Genomic DNA, 19,216 nt, shown 5'->3' on the forward strand with positions numbered 1-19,216 from the left:
CAAAAGGCAAAAAGTTCCGCCGGACCCCGGGAGCCGGCTGCCTATGTCGGGGGCGATCTCGGGCCACACCAGGGCAACAAGACTTGGGGAGGGGGCAGGAGCCAAGCACCCCCTCCGAGTCCGCGCCACCGCACCGCCCCTCGGGGGCCTCCGTCAAGCGGCTCAGGGAGGCACCGCAGGCAGCGGTTCTTCAGATCAGTGGCTCTCACCGGCAAGGCTCCCCTCCGTCAGCAGCGATCGTTGGCGCTGTGGTTGCGGCCGGAGGCCCCGCCTAGTCAACGCCCCGGCCTCTCCATCTCGTAGGCCGCAGAGTAGTCGGGGAGAAATCCCGGGAACGGCGGCATGCATTACACATCACTAAGATGGCCGGGCCTACGACCCTGGGTTTAAGAGTCTCATGCTCGATCGATTGAGCTGGCCGAATCAGGCAACAAGAAGGTGGGGGGGGGGGCACCTCTTGCTCAACCACCACCTGAGGAGGTGGTCCTCTCTTCCTAGGAGGTATTGGTGGGGATGCACCAGCTGAAGCTACAACACTTGCCATTGCTAAGTGATGAAAAAAGGTCTTCCTCTCACAAAGATGAAAGTCAGAGTGAGGAAACAAGGAGGGGTTTTCATCATTTGGGACAAAAAATAGTTCTAAACCAATGAAAAGTGTTATTTTTAGGTCACATGACCTAGCCTTACATCATTAGGAACCCAAAAGTGAAATGAACCAATGAAAAGTTTTATTAACAAGTCACATGACCCGTTATGCTTACGTTACGCGCTCCGCGCCGCGCCCTGGATCGCTTCCGGGAAGCTGCGCTTCGCACCTCGCGCACCGGAGCACTTCCGGGTGCGCTAACGCGGCGCGTCATATGACGCATTACGCGACAACGCGATACGTCGCGGTTACGCGACGCGTCACGATGTTGTTTTCTAACGCGGCAGTTGCGCAAACAGAACGTTTATCGGCCGGGCATATGGAATACATACACATTCATACCATACAATCAGGGCATGTACGCACAGTCACAGCATACAATTTTTCACGTTCCCAGTGATGGTCTGCACTCCATGCAATATCTCACAGCGCTTGTCTATGTCTTTCCCTACATGGAGCACGGTGCGGTCCATGTCCACTCCATTCTTCAGTCGGAACTCCGATGTAACCTACAGAGGAGAAAAGAAAGGGGGGGGGATACAGCATTCAGAGGATGTCAGCGCGCGCAAACACGAAAAAGCTTCTACTTACCATGTATCAGACTAGCTGCAGGAACGTGTGATACAACAGATCTTGGCTATCCCTTTCGCATTATTTTTCTGTGTAACATATCCTCCCCTTCTTATGATGCCAATAAATGTTTCATTTTGTTTGTCTCTAAATTCGAGTTCCCTCTTCGTGTATTTGTTTCTCAATTAGTCTTATTTTATGGGACAAAATACCACACCTTACATTCGGCAGATACCTGAAGCTACGGTCGACCATTTTCTAACAATTCTGGAAAAAGGGCAGGTGTGACGGATACAAATTTCAATCAATCCAAAATTCAGGCAAAGGGTCTGCATTATCTGTCTTCTATTGTTTGGGAATAACAGCCATTATTCTAAAACCCTACCAACCTGGACGATTGTTATGACGCTGATTCCATACTTCCTTCGAAAACTCTTTATTGCAAAAATGTCAGTATACAAATACGGACCTACAACCACGTGGGCCGGCCACTGAGCAAACTGGAATCGTATATGATGAGGGGACCTTTACACTGTAGAAAAACGTAACGGGCGGGCCCTTAGGTTGCAGGAATTAAGGTGTCTAACAGTTGCCGAATCGGTGGACGTTAATTTTATAATCAAAGTACGACAGGACCAGTTACAATGAAATTATCTAGATATACATTTGCGGGCAAGTACCATGAGTAACGTTAATTCGAACTTTCAATAGTACAGTAATCAATAATACATCAGAACTTAATATCAATAGGGATGTCCAAATGTTCAATCAGTACCCGTCCCCGCCCGCCATGTGCTCCAAAACTGCATACATATCTCGTGATATCAAGGCTGAGCAACCAGTACACATCAAGGAGTTGCGAGTCTCATTTATACCGACACCATTTTGGGCGAGGCCGGGCAGGTCCAGAATATAGTCAAAATGTCTCCACCAACCAGCAGTCGGACCAGACCCCCTTTCAGCAGTCCAAAAAGTTCCGTTAAATGACAACAGAAGGGACAGGCAACAAGAACCATCAGTCAAAGAGGGGAGGGCAAGTTCTTCTCTACCGGGTCACGTTGGGGCTCCACCGGAACTGATCGAATTGGTAGTCTACAGTGTTTCTGGATGTTTCAGACTGAAGCTGGCGTCAGCATGAGAGCACCCCGTGGCTACGTCGTGGCCATTCCGCGAGCAATCATGGCAGTCGCTCCCCACCGGAAGCCTGCGGGAGTCGGGGGCCCCGGTGACTCTTGTAGAATCTTCAAGGCTGAGGGGACGCTTTTGGGAATGGGGCCCATGCCCTAGCAGTCAAGCGTCCGAGTTCCAGGGTTGCCCAGAGCCATCCTTGCAGGCCAGTCCCAAGGATGTGGAGCCGACCGCCATTTCGTGAGCTCCGTGGCAGCCGCCTGTCGCTGTACCGCAAGAGTGGGTGCAATTCAGCCGGATGGCGGGTGAGACGCTGTAATAGCAAGAGCAGGCGAAACTCAACCAGCTGAGCGAGGCACTGTGCCGCAAGAGCGGGCGCAACTCAGCTGGCCGAGCGAGGCACTGTGCCGCAAGAGCGGGCGCAACTCAGCTGGCCGAGTGAAGCGCTGGGGTGCAGCTGAGAAACCTCCACCTGGGGAGGTGGGGGAGGCTCGTTCGCGCCGCCTCTCCCTTCCAGTGCACCCCACGCCGTCTCATGGCGCAGGTATATGTGATGGTCGGACCAGGGCACCGCAGGACGTGTCTTCAGGTCAAACGGATTGTGGGACAAGGTCCAGAATGGAAGAGTCACCAAAAGGCAAAAAGTTCCGCCTGACCCCGGGAGCCGGACGCCTATGTCGGGGGCGATCTCAGGCCACACCAGGGCAACAAGACTTGGGGAGGGGGCAGGAGCCAAGCGCCCCCCCCCCGAGTCCGCGCCACCACACCGCCCCTCGGGGGCCTCCGTCAAGCGGCTCAGGGAGGCACTGCAGGCAGCGGTTCTTCAGATCAGTGGCTCTCACCGGCAAGGCTCCCCTCCGTCAGCAGCGATCGTTGGCGCTGTGGTTGCGGCCGGAGGTCCCGCCTAGTCAACGACCCGGCCTCTCCATCTCGTAGGCCGCTGAGTAGTCGGGGAGAAATCCCGGGAACGGCGGCATGCATTTGGATCGATGTTGCAGCAGGCTGCCATGTAAATAGTTATTTAATAAAACGTTTTACCCTGTTACTTTGCTGGTGTGTTGTATATATTTATAATATTTGCATAGGGTTTGTCGTTATTTTGGGCGGGGTGGGCGGCGGAGCTGAGCTGTCTTGCAGCCATCATGGCGTCGAGCTCGGTTCCTCTCACTAGTTTCATATTTCTCATGAGGGGTTGTTCCTAATGTTTCTATTTTAGCGAGGTCAAAAAGAGATCCCATTAGTGGCCTACTGATTTTGCTTGATTCCTTTTGTTTTTTCTAACGATTTTTCACTATCTGCAAAGACTAAACAGAGTATTGCGACTCTGTGCTTGTTTGTAAATAGAGAATGAACCAAAGAGAACCAATTCCAAAACAGTAAATGCTTGGATAACAATCAATCAAATGGAGAGGGAAGCAGGCACGACGGATTACAACGGGGGCAAAGGCCTGCGTTACCTACCCTTCACTATCTGCAAAGAGAGAATACTCCTAAAAGAAAAGAGGGGGGGCAGCGTTCAAAGCACATCAGCGTGCATAAACACGAAAATGTTTTTACCTACCACGTACTTGACATTTTAAAGCTTTTGATATTTGCTATTAAAAAACCATTGAAATTCACTGAAAAAACCATAGGTTATAGACCATATGTAATTTGAGATGTCATCAGTGATGTCATCAGTGATGTCACTGACCATGTCATGAATGATGTAATATGTGACATCATCAGCAGTGGATTGCGGGTGCGTGATATATAGTTAGTGCAACTAACTATATATGGAATTTCAATGGTTTTGTGTGAGTAAAATAAGGTTTTTTAAATGCTAATGTAAGTGTAGAGAAAAGTGTTTCCCCTTCTCTCTTTGTCCTCCCCCATCTCCTCCACCCTGCTCTTTCCATGCGTGTTCGGTTTTCAATTTAAGTTAAACTGTAGAAATAAAAGCTCCTGCTTTCGTGTCGGCTTGCTCTCACTCCATATCCCTGCGAATATTGTTTTTCTGAATATTTTGGCCTCCGCGGGCAGGGCAAGAGTTCAGTGGGGGCTGAGCTCTAACTATTCCACATCTCGCCTGCTGCATGTCCTCGCGTTCAGTTTCTTTGGGAGACAACAGAGTGTAAATATCAATTTTTGTGAACTTTAGAATGCCAGGATGTTGGCAGAAGTAGGGACCAGGAGGAGCAAAAGTGACAAGCCTGTGCCGAATCTCTGTAGCTGCCAGGCAAAGTGCTGTCATTGCAGTGTATAGCACTGCAGTGTGGTGATTTGCTTTACATAATGAAAGCACTGTAATGTTCCACACACACACAACCACAACCACACACACAACCACAACCACACATACAACCACACATACAACCATACACACAACCACACACACACAACCACATACACAAACACACACACACAACCACACACACACAACCACACACATAACACACACACAACTACACACACACAACCACAACCAAACACACAACTACACCCACACACAACCACACACACACAACCACACACAACCACACACACAACCAAACACACACAACCACACACACAACCACAAACACAACACAACTCACAAACACAACCACACACACAACCGCAACCTCACACACAACCACACACACAACCACACACCACCACATACACACAACCACACACACACCCAACCACACACACACACAACCACACACGCAACCACACACACACACAACCACATACACACACACAATCGCACACACACACACACAATCACAACCACAACAACCACACACACAACCACACACACAACCAAAACCACACATACAACCACACACACAACCACACACACAACCACACACACAACCACACCGTCAGTGCACACTTTCACCAGACACAGACACCATCAGTGCACGCTTTCATTGGGCACAAACACCACCAGCCGTCAGTGCACGCTTTCACCGGGCACAAACACCACCAGCCGTAAGTGCACGCTTCCACCAGGCACACACCAACAGACGTCAGTGCACGCTTTCACCAGGCACACACACACACCACCAGCCGTTAGTGCACGCTTTCAACAGGCACACACACACCACCAGCCGCCAGTGCACGCTTGGCACACACCACCAGCTGTTAGAGCACCCTTTCACCAGGCACACACACCACCAGCCGTCAGTGCACGCTTCCACCAGGCACACACACCACCAGCCGGCAGTGCACACTTCCACCAGGCACACACACCACCAGCCATCAGTGCACAATTTCTACAGGCACACACACCACCAGCCGTCAGTGCACGCTTCCATCAGGCACACACACCACCAGCCATCAGTGCACAATTTCTACAGGCACACACACTACCAGCCATCAGTGCACACATCAATTGTTAACGCATCCACAATTAACTATTGTAGCAATCGCAGTATGGCGCACTTTACTTTTAAACATATTCATCTAAAGCGCAGCATGCGACAATTGCTACAAAAATAAATACACATTTTTGTGGCCTACAATTTATAGACTCTTGTTGCAATCGGTGTTGACGTATTTAGCAATGCCAATAGCTCAAACTTAATTAATGCGAGACCTATTGCATTGCAAATACTTGTTCTATATCTCTTCTATTTCAACTCTCTCTCACCTCCCTGTCTCTATCAACCTCTCTATCTCACCATTCTGTCTACCTCAGTCTCTCTCTCTCTCTCTCTATCACTATATTAACCTCACCTATCTTTCTGTACCTCAAATCTCCCTCTCTACTTCCCTCCTGTGCTTAACACCACCAACCTTCAACCTCCTTTCTCTACATTTCTTGTTCCCTCGCTACTTTCTTTACCTGACCTAAATTTCTATACATCTGGGATGAATTTGTCCCTCTCTACTTCACTACTATTTGTCATCTGGCTGTATTATAGCTATTTCACCTTTCTGCCTCTGTCTCTGCCTCACTCTAATTACTTGGTATATATATTCCACCCTTCTTCCTCAATTTACATTTGCTTTTTCGTATCTATAACTCTCTCTACCTGAGTCTAAAAACTTACCTACATCTATACCTACATTTTTCGATCTCCCTCCCTGCATCATTCTGGTTACATCGCCTTTTTAGGTCTCGCCTACGCAGTGCCCATGTGCTGCATAGGAAAAAGACCTTTAGTAATGGGCACAGCTTTCCGGGCAAAAACGTGCACGCGTTGCATTGCTTTGAATAGCAACGCGTGCACGTTTGGCGATTCCCTTGCGGGACCGAGCTTTCCTGCTCGCTCCCGCAAGGGAATCATGCGCAGGCCCCCTCTTCTCTTCCCCCGCCTTTGCTGCTTTTTTAAAAACTTTCAGCACGAGGCGTGCGCTGATTAAATTAATTTTTTACTTTCAGCGTGAGGCGTGCGCTGATTAAATGCATTTCTAATGCTGCAGCTCAGGCCCTGTATCCATTGGGGCTTGGCAGTGTTCATTGTTTTAGAAGGTGCTGATTTGTTTCCATCGAGTGTGGAGGTCTGACTTGCTTCCTGTCTCCTTGTCTCAGATCCTCAAAGAAATTACCACCAACTCCCATTCAGACCCCGCTGCTTGGCATGCTTACAGAATTGCAGTTGGTGCGAAGCACTCTCGGTTTCATGGTGAACACAGCATCTTGAAACTTCTAATTCTTCAATATTCTGCAGCAACGTAAATCTCCTAAATTAAAACATAAAATCCTGAACGTTTTTACATTTTTCTTTCATGATTTTGCTTGCGGCCATTATTAGATGTTATTTTGCTCTGTTTGTTACTTAATCTGGTAAATTCAAAACCTCTTGGTGCTCGCCAGAATGAAACCCGTGAAACCTTTACATTTGGGGGACCCTTCTCTCACCAGCGCTCCTACAGAAATGCTAAGACATGAGTGAATTAAATATTGCATTCCTTTCACAGAGGAGTCCAGGGGCTTAGTGCTTAGAGATCCAGAGGTGTCGAAGTCAGGCAGGGATATGTTGTACGTGGCAAGTGGTGCCAAGAAGCATTATTTTCTTCACCACGTGATGCGCAGAGATGGCACCAATGAGCGTGGATCTCTGTTCTAGGCGGTGGGCTTCTCCGCTACTCCAACCCACGCATGGCAGTGGCCCATTTTCACCCGCTCTGATTAATGAAATGCTTCTGCCCTCGTCTTTCCTTTTTCCAACTCTCCCAGTTTAGGTTTACCAAGTCGTACATTCTGCCTAGATCCGTGCTTCCTTGACCGCGGGCCGTGGATTGCTCCTTGCAGTCGCTTCTGACTTCGGAAGACCTCGTCACTAGATCTTATGAATAATGTAGCATAGAGAGGCAGAGAGACTTCTTCTCCAGTGATGTGTGCAGACAGTTGGACTAAACGAGCTGGGAGCGCGAAGTGGCGTGCCAGGGCACGGGAGCGATGGAATAGCTTTTGTGCTCCAATTTTCCGAGGACGGTGAACCTTGTCACAAAAATGCGCATGTCAAAATGTCGGAAGTACACATGCTGTCTTTTTTGTACCTTTCCTCCCCAAAGACGTGAAATAGGGCAGGGATGTTTGTAGTTTTTGTGGACACTTTCCTATTTATGACTAAACCATTGCTTCAGTAGACAAACCGCTTTCTCTCTTTTTTTTATTCTCTTCATTGCTTTGTACAATAGAAAGCAGCATTTACAAATGGATCTGTTTGGATAACTGTCAATTTGTTTTATTCTATCAAGGTATGTTTGTATTATATATACAATTCAGGTGACCTAACGTACTAAAAAATATTAGTCAGAAGACACCTGGTTCAAAGCAGTTGTTCCAACATAAGTATGACACAGGCTCCAAGATCAGTACACTAGTCTGACCTAGAGGTCATCATCTCCGCATTACACCACTGGGCACACAGCCAAAGCCCTCCATTTTACAGTTGCTGCCATGTTTTTTAGACAGCAGTGAACCATTAATCTCTTCTTTCCGGTGAGATGTATTTGGATAGTCTGAAGTGAAGACTCAGGTGAGCGCCATTGAGTTAGTGCTGGGGATCAGTATTACCTCCATCTATATATTGATCCGTCTGTTGGGCCTGGGAAAGAGTACCAATATTTCCAGATCATTGAGGCATATTTTCAGATTTGCTGACTAGTGCCAGTGGAATTACATCACAAGAGTTACACGCCTGATTTCTACCATTTTATGCCGCTTGGCAATAGTTTTCTTTTTCAGCTCTAGCTCATCATGTTGGCTGCTCTGCTCTCAGTGGCTTGCAGTGTTTAGCAATTGGCTCGCATATCTTTTCTCTGCATGCATGGGTCACTGTTTCAGGACTGAGTCCTCGGCTACCCCCAGTTTTGTAAACAAAGCAATGTTTGCTACATATTTTTTCTCATATTTCATGCTGGTAGAATTGGTACATGCCCCTAGAAGTCAGCTTCAATCAGTAGTGGTATCTGAGCCTTACAGAGCATGAGGCCCTGCTTTGGAAATGCACATCTGTATTAGGTCCTGAAATTGTTGCAAGACACTTCCCAAGCTGTGAATAGGCACCATACGTTCACTGCAGAGCAGTCATTTCCTACTTCTCTAAAGTGAACAGACCTCTGTGCATTGCTAGGCAGTTCAGGGCAGAACACTCCCTTGGCTGTGCCCCTTACACCCTGTTTGTGCTTCTGAAACTTTGCCTGAGTCACGCTAGACGGATCAGGACCTGGAGAATACAATTTGCATGCTGACCAAATGCAGTGCTTCTCTCTTCGACTCTGCTCTGACCACCACCATGTCCAACACCACGTCACCACTTCTACCACCACCAACACGTCCACCACCACCACGACCACCACATCCACCAACACCATGTCCACCATGTCCACGTCCACCAGCACCACCACGTCCGCCACCACCACCACGTCCACCGCCACCACATCGACCACGACCACGTCCACCACTATGTCCACCACTATGTCCACCACGTCCACCACCACCACCATGTCCACCACCAACACGTCGACCACCAGCACCTCGTCCACCACCTCATCCACCACCACCACATCCACCACCACGTCCACCACCACCACACCCACCACCACCACTTCCACCACCACCACACCCACCACCACCACGCCCACCACCACCACATCCACCACCAAATCCACCACCACGTCCACCACCACGTCCACCCGTGACGGGTAAAGTGTGACTGGAGGGCAGGGGTAATAGGAGTGTCAACCCCGGCTGTACATGAGACATTTAAGGATGCATTGGGTGCGAGAAGACGGGAATAGGGGCTAGAAGTATTACACTAGACCCAAGTTACATTTTGAAGAGGCGCAATGTTACAGGTGCTCCTGTTGAAGCACTCGCAACATCTCTACCTCACAGTGGCATACCTGCACGAGCCACTCACTCAAAACAAGCATTGGCATAGCCAATAGGTCCCGCCTTTGGGACCTTATAAGTGTTTAGCCATTCAACACTTGATGTTGTTGCACCAAGGATATTGTGCTGGATAACTAAACACTTATAAGGTCCCAAAGGCGAGACCTATTGGCTATGCCAATGCTTGTTATCTTCACGCTGCGTCTCTGCCTACTGCACCAATCTCTCTACTTTACCTCTCTACTCACTCTATTTTACTGCTTATGCTATACTTTTCTCTTTGCTTCTCTATCCTTCTGTCTTTGGTGGCCCCACAACCTCCAATTGTGTTTACTCCGAAGTCAAAGTCTAATTAAAGAAGTGTACACTGAGAAACAAAGGTGTAGAGAATTACCAATCCAGCTATCAGATTGCACCCTTGGAATGGCGAAACTATTTTCCAGCGCTTTGATTTTCCCTATTGCAGCGACTAGAATGGCAGCAATGAAGAGATATTCATTTGTGAGTGAGGGTAACTGTCAATTAAACAAGCCTTTGTACATTAGTTGGTACAATGAAAGCTTTACATAGGTGAAAATAGGCAATACATTTAATGTTGTTACATGCAGGAAGCCCCATAATATGCCTTGCCGAGGGATCTAAAATTGCTTAGGATGGATTTGCGCATGCTCAGTGCCAGTTCTCAATGTGTGCAAAACATTTGCTGCCTTGATGGGCACAACTCTATGCTCCCCTGGTGCTTGAGCTTGACTCCCTGTGCTGTAGACTGCAGAATTATGCAGCACAGTGGTCTCTGTGCAGTAATGCCTGTTGGCCACTGTGCGAAGGCTTCTGTTGGACTTTATAAAATGGGTGTCTGTGGAAGTACTGGTCTGTGTCAATGCTTGATGTTTGCTCGTAGTTCATGTGACTGCAAAAGGCAAACCTATTTATTGGTTTTCTCAGACCTCATTTTACACGCTTCAGAGACTCGTACTTACTTTGGGACATGGCATAGTTTGTACTTTATAATGATGTATATAAACATTCAGGTAAAATGTTTGTATTGATTTTTCATTTCGCACTTTGTATATAGCGACAGCCAATTGCATACAGAGCTTTCCATTCGCTTGTAGGACAAAGTAGTTAGCAGATGCCACAGGCTGACGTTTCTGTTTCTATTTTTAAAGGCCCAGGCTCTCCTTCGCTGGCACGACACCCACCAGTTCTGCAGTAAGACTGGCCAGCCCACCAAGAAGAATGTGGCGGGCAGTAAGCGGGTTTGCAGTGCCAATGGACACATATATTACCCTCAGGTGAGCAACTGATTACAACTATCCGAATGTTGTACCTCTTCTGTAAGTCTCTCACTTCCACCCAGTGTCAGCAGTTTCAGGTCTGTAAACAATACTATAACACGATAAACATCTGAAGTAAATTACAATTGAATCATTACAAAATTATAAAATAGGTGTAAGCACCATTCTCTCTCAACCAACGTGGGTGACTGTTTTCTGTTGGAGGGTCTCGCTTTCTATGATCATATTTTAGATGCGAACTATGCGGGAGCACTCATATCTTTCACTTAATCCTTCCACCCCCTACCACTCACACTTATGTTTAACCACACATAGCCTATCTTCATAACAACAAGTGCTCCCGCGTAGTTCGCAGGTTGTAGCACGCCCCGCCCCGTAGAGGGACGGGAAGACCCCAATGATGAAGCATAACACTATGGGAATCATAGTGTGTGAGGGGTATTTTAAAAACACATAGGGGCATATGTAGGAAGGCGTTTGCGATTCGCAAACGGCGGAATTCGCAAACGACATTTTGGTATGTAGGTGCCACTTAGCAAAATAAGGAATCGCAAACATTGTGATTCCTTATTTTGCTCAAGCATTTAAGGAATCGCAATTTTGCGATTCCTTAAATGCTATGTAGGGGTGCCTTTAAAATTGCGATTTCGGCTTAAGAAATCGCAAAATACCACCTACATCATGTAGATGGTATTTTGCGATTTCCTGTCAAAATGCATTTTTAAAAAAAATTCAAAGTGCCATGTGGCTCACAGACATGCCCTAGGGCATGTATGTGTGCCACATGTACTTACACCGTGAAGCAAGAGACAGAGACGGATGGCGGTGTTCTTTTTCGTGCTGCACTGATCGGGCAATCTAGGCGTGACTCACGCTCGCCGATATACAATCAAATCCCAGGTTGTGGACTCCGCCGTGTTACAAATTCCAATCTCCCTAAAAAATAGGCTGGTTTTGAATGCGAAGCCTATTTCGACCTTTAGGAAAAACGAGCACCTCTGAGGTAGGATTAGATTCCCCTTTCAATATGAGAAGTGACAGAGGGTGGGTTTTCTAGCAGAGTGACTCATTCCTCTTTTTTGCATTCGCAGCTACGTGGTCCTGACGAGATTTCCCTAAAATCAAGGGTCATCGAAACGCGTAGACCTCCTTTCTACAGTATTAGGATTCCAATTTAAAAAGAAAATATTCTAAATATATAAAAAAAAAAAATTATTCCTTTGCTGTGTACTTTCAAACTTTGAATTGTAAATATTTTGTATCAACTGATGTATAGCTTTTTCTATGTTTGTTGTTTTTGTTTAGGTTGTATGGTGTAGCGAATGACTGTGTCTTTGTATGAGAGATATTAGAGTGATATAGGCAATGCCTTTGTATTTTATGAAACCCTTGGAAATATGTGTTTATTGAATTTTGAAAATTAAAATGGATTCATTCTGGACTAAAAAAGCATCCCGAGGTGTACTGTTTAACTCAGTAGACCAAGTGGTCACTAATAACCCCCCTAAAAAATAAGAGGCAATATTGGTGCTCGTTTTTGGTTTTTCACATGTACTTACAGGCACATTCCAGGGGTGCAACAGGTGTCCTTTGGACCCCCTGGCACCCTTGGAATTGCGATTCTCAAATTGCGATTTTCTCATAGAAAATCGCAATTTGAGAATGCATCCACAATCATTCCTATGGGCCTCTTGGCCCATAGGAATGAATGGGACACTCATTCCTTAATTGCGATTCGCAATTTGCTAATCGCAATTAAGGAATGGTACAGATTCGCAATAAAATTGCGAATTATTACCTACATTCCATTTTGCAATTCTCAAATAGCGATTCCTTAAAAATCGCTATTTGATAATCGCAAAATGGAAATTACCTACATATGCCCCATAGTGCTTTTCCTTGTCAACCACAAGGATCAGAAACACTCACTATACTTATTTTTCACTATATATATTCAAAATAAAAACAAAAATAAAATACTGTTTGATAGAATCGTATTGTTTGGTAACATCAGTTTATTATCATTCTCGTCTTAACCAACGCCTAAATTAACATGCTTGTGGATGACCTCAAATTTACAACTAGAGTACTTCGGGCTTGATGCACTTATCTTTTTCCCGGGGTTGGTGAGCCCAGTAATGTAAAGTGAGATGTACAAGCTGCATCTGAGGCTTGTGTAACCTCCTCGTGTAAATGAGAACATACATAGGCAAAGAGGGAAAATAATAATAGTACAAGTGGACATTGCTTCATTCAGCATGTTCTTTGGGTGGAGGGGAATTTGCTGGGTGTTACTTGGAGCGTTCAATGAGGCTCCGGCCTCTTTTCAGGCCTGACCGACATTGGGACTACCTGTGACCCACGTAGCTGCCTCAGAAGAAGTAGTGGATTCAGAGAGGTAACTTTTGGGCTGGTTAAATCTGAGTTTGAGTAAAACTAGAGTAAGCAATCTGCGGTCTTCAATCTCCCCCCTTTTTTCCGCATCTGTGTTCAGTTGCATTTTTTCTTTTTTGTTGTGGAACATAGCCCACTGTATTCGGCTTATGTGGATGCCCAGGTCTGTGCCTGAGAGGGTGAGCAAATTTGGATTGGTAGGATTCAGTGGCCTGGAGGTGCATTGGAGATGTGTGTGAGTTGAGTGACCACCTTAGATGGAAGATGCCCTGCGTAGGTGTGCCGGTAGGGCTATAAAAGCGAAACTTCTGTGGGTGTAGCTGGAGACTTCCCCAGCGTCAGCGGGATGAAAGCCTTAGCCTCCCACACAGATACTGTTGCTCCTGGCTATGGGATATGGTGCATAGACAGACAGTAGTGTATCCCTCCTATATCCACAGGACTATTTTTTAGGTTTCCTAACCTCTCCATTGTGAGCTTCCTGGTGGATATTCAGGCCTTTTGCCAGGCAGTGGCAGAAAACAAAAACAGAAAAGATTACTTATTTGTGCTGAGGTCAACTCTTAGTATTACATTTCATTAAAGTGGAGATATCCCAGAATAGGCAGACCTGTTGCACGAGGGAGCAGATATTGGTCAGGTCAACCAACGTGCTCAATCTTTATCTGGAATAAAAATCTAAGAAGGTTGAGACAGTGATGAGAGCAATGGAGAAGAAGAAATTAAGCTAGCCTGTCCACCCTGTTGGGTAGTGTCAAATGAGCTAGTTTGTCATCTTTATCAGAAGTAAAGAGTGTGGAAGCCCAATGGCAGGTAAACAATGGCTCACTTAGCGGCCGGGCTGCTTTTAGAGGCTACAGTCAAATATGGGAGAAACTAGAACAACTGTGTGAAATGCTGAGGTTTGTAAAGAGAGGCTATCAGCTCAAGGCTATAGGAGTCTGTTCAAAATTGGGTTGCTGATTTGCAGAGGTATGCACCCTGTCCAAGCAGGAACCACCATCCTAGTCAGGGAAAGCTAGATGCGCACTTAGAGTTAACCTGTGCTCACCCTCTGCTAGCTTGGCACAGGGCAGTCTGACTTAAGTGAAGAGGCTATGTGTAAAATATTTGTGCAACACATGTACCCACAGTGACACAATGAAAACACCTCAAAAAAGACTTCACACCAGGTTAGACAAATAGACAGTGCTTTTATGGATAAAACACAACAGAAATGACAAACACTCAATAAGTAAAACCAGTTAGGAATTTGTAAATATTAAATGAACATATAGTGCTTAGAGTCAAAAAGCGCCAGCCATGGCCATCTGATCGCACTGGACCAGGGCAAATTCAACATTTCTGGCAGACTGCGATGGAGTGTGGGTTGGATACATTGACCAGCCTCGGCCAGCTGCCCAAAACAGTACCTTTGGAGGGTGCTGTCTCAAGGACCAGATGCGAGCAGCAGGGAGGCGATGTGTCTTCATCGATCCGAGGGATACATAGGTGATGCGTCGTTGTCGAGCTGCACACTCAGGGAAAGATTTGTAATCTAGCAACAGTGAAGATGGATGATGCTTCTTTGTCAAGCCACACACTCAGGGAAGCTTAAGTGCCAAGCAGTGCTGAAGATGGGCAAGGCGTTGTTGTCGGGTGAAAAGCGCCAGTTCTGATTGACGCAATGGCAGTGATGAGTCAGTGTTGAGAGTTCCACCACAAAAAACCACACCTTCAAGGGCCCAGGACTGGATTGGCACCACCTGGCAGGGCAGGGACTGACAGATGGCAGAGTCCAGGTGCTGTTGCAGGAAGTCTTTGATGTCACTTAGACTTTAGAACAGGGGGCAAGCCAGCATGTCCTTGGAGTCTCTCTGGGTCAAGTGAGATGGGTCCTGCCCTTTTCTCAGCAAGGCAGAGGGTAGCAGGCAGCAGGGCTGCACAGCAGAGCAGAAAAGCAATTCTTCCAGGGCAGAATCTAGCAGAGGGACAGTCCTTGTAGCAGCACCGTAGTTCTTCCTCCTGGCAAAGTTCTTCACAGGCTCAGTAGTTTCTGGTTTGGTGGGGTCAGAGATCCAGTACTTATTACCCAGTTTTGCCTTTGTAGTGGGGGTGACTTCAAAGAAGGGTCTTTGAAGTGCACAGAGGTCCTTTCTTCTCAGCCCTGGCTCCTGATTATCAGTAGGGGATAATCAGCCCTTTGTGTGGGGACAGGGCACTGCCTATTCAGGAGTAAGTAACAGCCTCTCCCTCCCTTCCTGCCCAGGAAGAGTCATCAGAATGCAGATGAGTACTCAGACACGCCTAAGCTTCCTGTGTTTGTGGTTGTCTAGAGGGAATGCACAAAGAGTAGCTTTCACCCTACCCAGATGTGTATTGGATACAGACTGTAGGTGTAGCGATTCTGAGCAGCAGGCATAAGGCGGGGCGTCGAAGACGCTACCAAACTACAACTCCCAGAAAGCCCTGGGCTCTAGCAGTCCGGAACCGGCGAATGGGGGAGTGGTATATAAGCGCCTCCCAGGAAGTATGAGGTGCTTGTCAATCATACCGGATTCCGAGCCTGGACCCGACCTCACTCTTCCTTGAGGACACCCAGCTGAACCCGCGGACGCTTGCCTTCCCGCTATTTTGGACACAGCCAGCTGAACCCGCAGACGCTTGCCTTCCCGCTATTTTGGACACAGCCAGCTGAACCCGCGGACGCTTGCCTTCCCGCTATTATGGACACAGCCAGCTGAACCCGCGGACGCTTGCCTTCCCGCTATTTTGGACACAGCCAGCTGAACTCGCGGACGCTTGCCTTCCCGCTATTTTGGACACAGCCAGCTGAACCCGCGGACGCTTGCCTTCCCGCTAACAGTTGGAGGTAAGACCTAGCACGGCCGTGCTAAAAACCTTATTAAGATTATTTAGTTTCCCTTTTGACCTTATTCGTTTATAAGCATCGGTGTACTTATTTCCGGTATTCCAACCCAGCCTGGCTAGAAACTAATTTTGCACTGACGAGCACTCAGCACGCTCGGTGACGCCTAGCCTACGCCCGAACTTCGGTGCCTGTCCTCTGAGCCCTGTGCAGTAACAGCCAGAGGAGCATCGCTCGAGTTCCTGACCCTTTCCACCTAAGAACCAGCATCGAACGCTGTGGGGCATTCAGTGAGTGTTTCCATACGTACCCTTCTATGTAAATGTCTAGCCTCATCATCTGAACATAGTAACAGTGTCCTTTGTTTTCCTAGCTGCGCAGAGCCACGCTAGACCAGACCAAGAGGGTGCCCCCAGAAACAGCCCCTTCCCTTTTCCCCCGGAGTGCTATCTGTCTCCAGTGTGTTTACCACATTGGGAGGGTTGGCATTTAAGGGAATTGGGAGGTATCTCTTCAGACTGTGGTCCCCGCGGGCAAGAAAAGACAGGTTAGTGGCAACTCCGTTCTTGTTGTGGTTCCTACCCGTCTCTACCGTAACAGATTGACAAGCCCACAACAGTTGCCCTGCCCGGACCATGGATACCGGCGCAGTACTGGCCTCATTACTTGAAAGCTTTAACGTTCAACAGCAAGAGGTACATGCCTCCAGAGTAGAAAACCAAGAGATGAAAAGAGACATGAACACCATGCGCAGGGAATTCGCAGGTTTAGCGCGCAAAGGCCCTGGAGCAGGGTCCTACATTCGGAAGGCCACATTCCCTCCACCAGGGCACCCCACACCCCCTCCCTCTTCCCCGAGAGCAACAGGAGGTGGATTCTTCATTTCCACTGCAGGTCCCGCGACCTCCACGGATCAAACCCCTACGGTCCATGTCATACAAAACCAGGGCATTCCGCTAGCCCCTCCAGAATGTTTTTTTGGGGATCCTAAGAAGTTCGAGACTTTCCTGAACCAGTGCAGGCTCCATTTCCTTTGTAAACCCACTGTGTTTAGGGATGATGCGGCGAAAACCGCTTTCATGATGTCCTATATGGGTGGGAATGCGTCCAGCTGGACCATACCTCTAATGGAAAGAAACGATCCTGTGTTACACCAATTCACTGACTTCTGTACAGCCTTGAGGAAACTGTTTGATCGCAAGTCCCACATGTTGACCCTGGATAAGGAACTGCTTACACTGCGACAAGGATCACAGGACCTGTTATCCTATATCACTTCCTTCAATCGTCTCGTGGTTGAAACAGATTGGCCACAGGAAAAGAGAGCCTCTTTGTTCTACCAGGGCCTAAGAGGAGAATTGAAAGACGTGCTTTCCCAGGTGGTCCAGCTACCAGCCACCTGTGAGGAGTTGATCGATCTTACGGTACAGTTGGACCATCGGTTGGTGGAAAGACGAGGGGATCGGAATAAGGGCGAGATAAGGGGCTGGTATCCCAAACCAAAACCCCTTACGGACGAAAACCCCAAGCCTACCGACGGTACCGAGCCTATGCAGATCGGGGGTATTCGAGGCCCCCTTACTACGGAAGAACGTGAACGTAGGAGGAAGATGAAACTATGTTTATACTGCGGCAAGAGCGGTCACTTCATAAGAGAGTGCAAGGCCAGGGCCCAAAACCAGACAGAAATCCGGCTCCACGTAGAACTGCTGCTCTGGGAATGAAAGAGGCATCGGAAAACTGAAGAGTCCGAACCAGACCGAGATCACTGGGTTGGACGCAAGACACACACCGATCTCCTCATTACTTGCTAATACGTTGATGCCAGCTGTGGCCCACCTCAACCTGACCGTCTCATTGTGGGTTGCTGCAGAAGAAGCCACCAAAGTGGATGCCCTACTGGATTCCGGGGCTACCGGTAACTATATGCATATCGAATATGCACGCTCCTTGGGGATCGCATGGGAAAAGAAAGAGTAACCTGAGTACGTGAAAGCGGTGGACGGCTCCGCGTTATCCTCGGGACCCGTAGTAAGGCATACTCGGCCGCTGCAAATGCACATCCAAACAGAACATTCTGAATACATCCAGTTTGACCTAATCGCTGCTCCACAGTTCCGTCTCATCCTCGGGATGCCATGGCTGACCTTACATAACCCCACCGTGAGCTGGACGACTCGCGCGGTATCCCTGGAATCTGCTTATTGTATGGAACATTGCCGTCATGCTCTCCCCTTCTCCTCAGAGGCAAAGGACGGAGAATCCTCATGTGCACATTTCCTGGCCGCAGCTTGTGCAACAGAACTGACGTGTAGCGCCACCACCCTGCCAGATGACTATGCGGAGTTCCGACCTCTGTTTGATAAACAGAAAGCCACTCGTTTACCACCTCCTCGGGTCTATGACTGTTGCATAGACCTACTACCTGGTGCGGCCATTCCCTGCAGTAGAGTGTATGCCCTCACTGAAAAAGAAAACACGTATTTGAGAAACTATATAGACGACAACTTGGCCTCTGGTTTCATTCGTCACTCCACGTCCCCGGCTTCTTCACCCCTGTTTTTCATTCCGAAGAAGGATTGTGCTGAACTAAGAACGTGTATTGACTACAGGGCCCTGAATAACATCACGGTTAAAAACAGGTATTCCCTTCCGTTGATCTCGGTACTGATGGACCAGTTACATGGGGCACGTTACTTCACGAAGCTGGATTTAAGAGGTGCCTACCATTTGGTCAGAGTCAAAAGAGGCGACGAATGGAAGACGGCCTTCCGGACCAAGTTCGGCCTTTTTGAGTACAGAGTCATGCCGTTTGGGCTGTGCAACGCCCCGGCAGCCTTCCAGTATTTCATGGACGAAGTGTTGAGAGGATTGCTAGATACCATCTGCATGGTTTATATTGACGATATCCTCGTCTACTCTCGTACTTTACAGGAACATGTAAAACACGTCAGAGAAGTACTGGGTCGGCTGCAGCAGCATAACTTGTATGCCAAACTAGAGAAATGCCTCTTTCA

General features: G+C 47.8%; 1 protein-coding gene across 2 annotated transcripts in view; it reads left to right on the forward strand.

Annotated features, from left to right (window-relative positions):
- Nucleotides 1-19,216, forward strand: part of NUDT13 (nudix hydrolase 13) — a 632,694-nt gene that overhangs the window by 443,508 nt on the left and 169,970 nt on the right. For both annotated transcript variants that reach the window (XM_078643092.1, XM_078643093.1), the window contains one exon: nucleotides 10,829-10,954. In XM_078643092.1, coding sequence (XP_078499218.1) covers nucleotides 10,829-10,954 — 126 coding nt within the window. The remainder of the gene's footprint in view (nucleotides 1-10,828; nucleotides 10,955-19,216) is intronic.

Source organism: Lissotriton helveticus, chromosome 5_1 (genome assembly GCF_964261635.1).
Source record: "Lissotriton helveticus chromosome 5_1, aLisHel1.1, whole genome shotgun sequence".
NCBI lineage: Eukaryota > Metazoa > Chordata > Amphibia > Caudata > Salamandridae > Lissotriton > Lissotriton helveticus.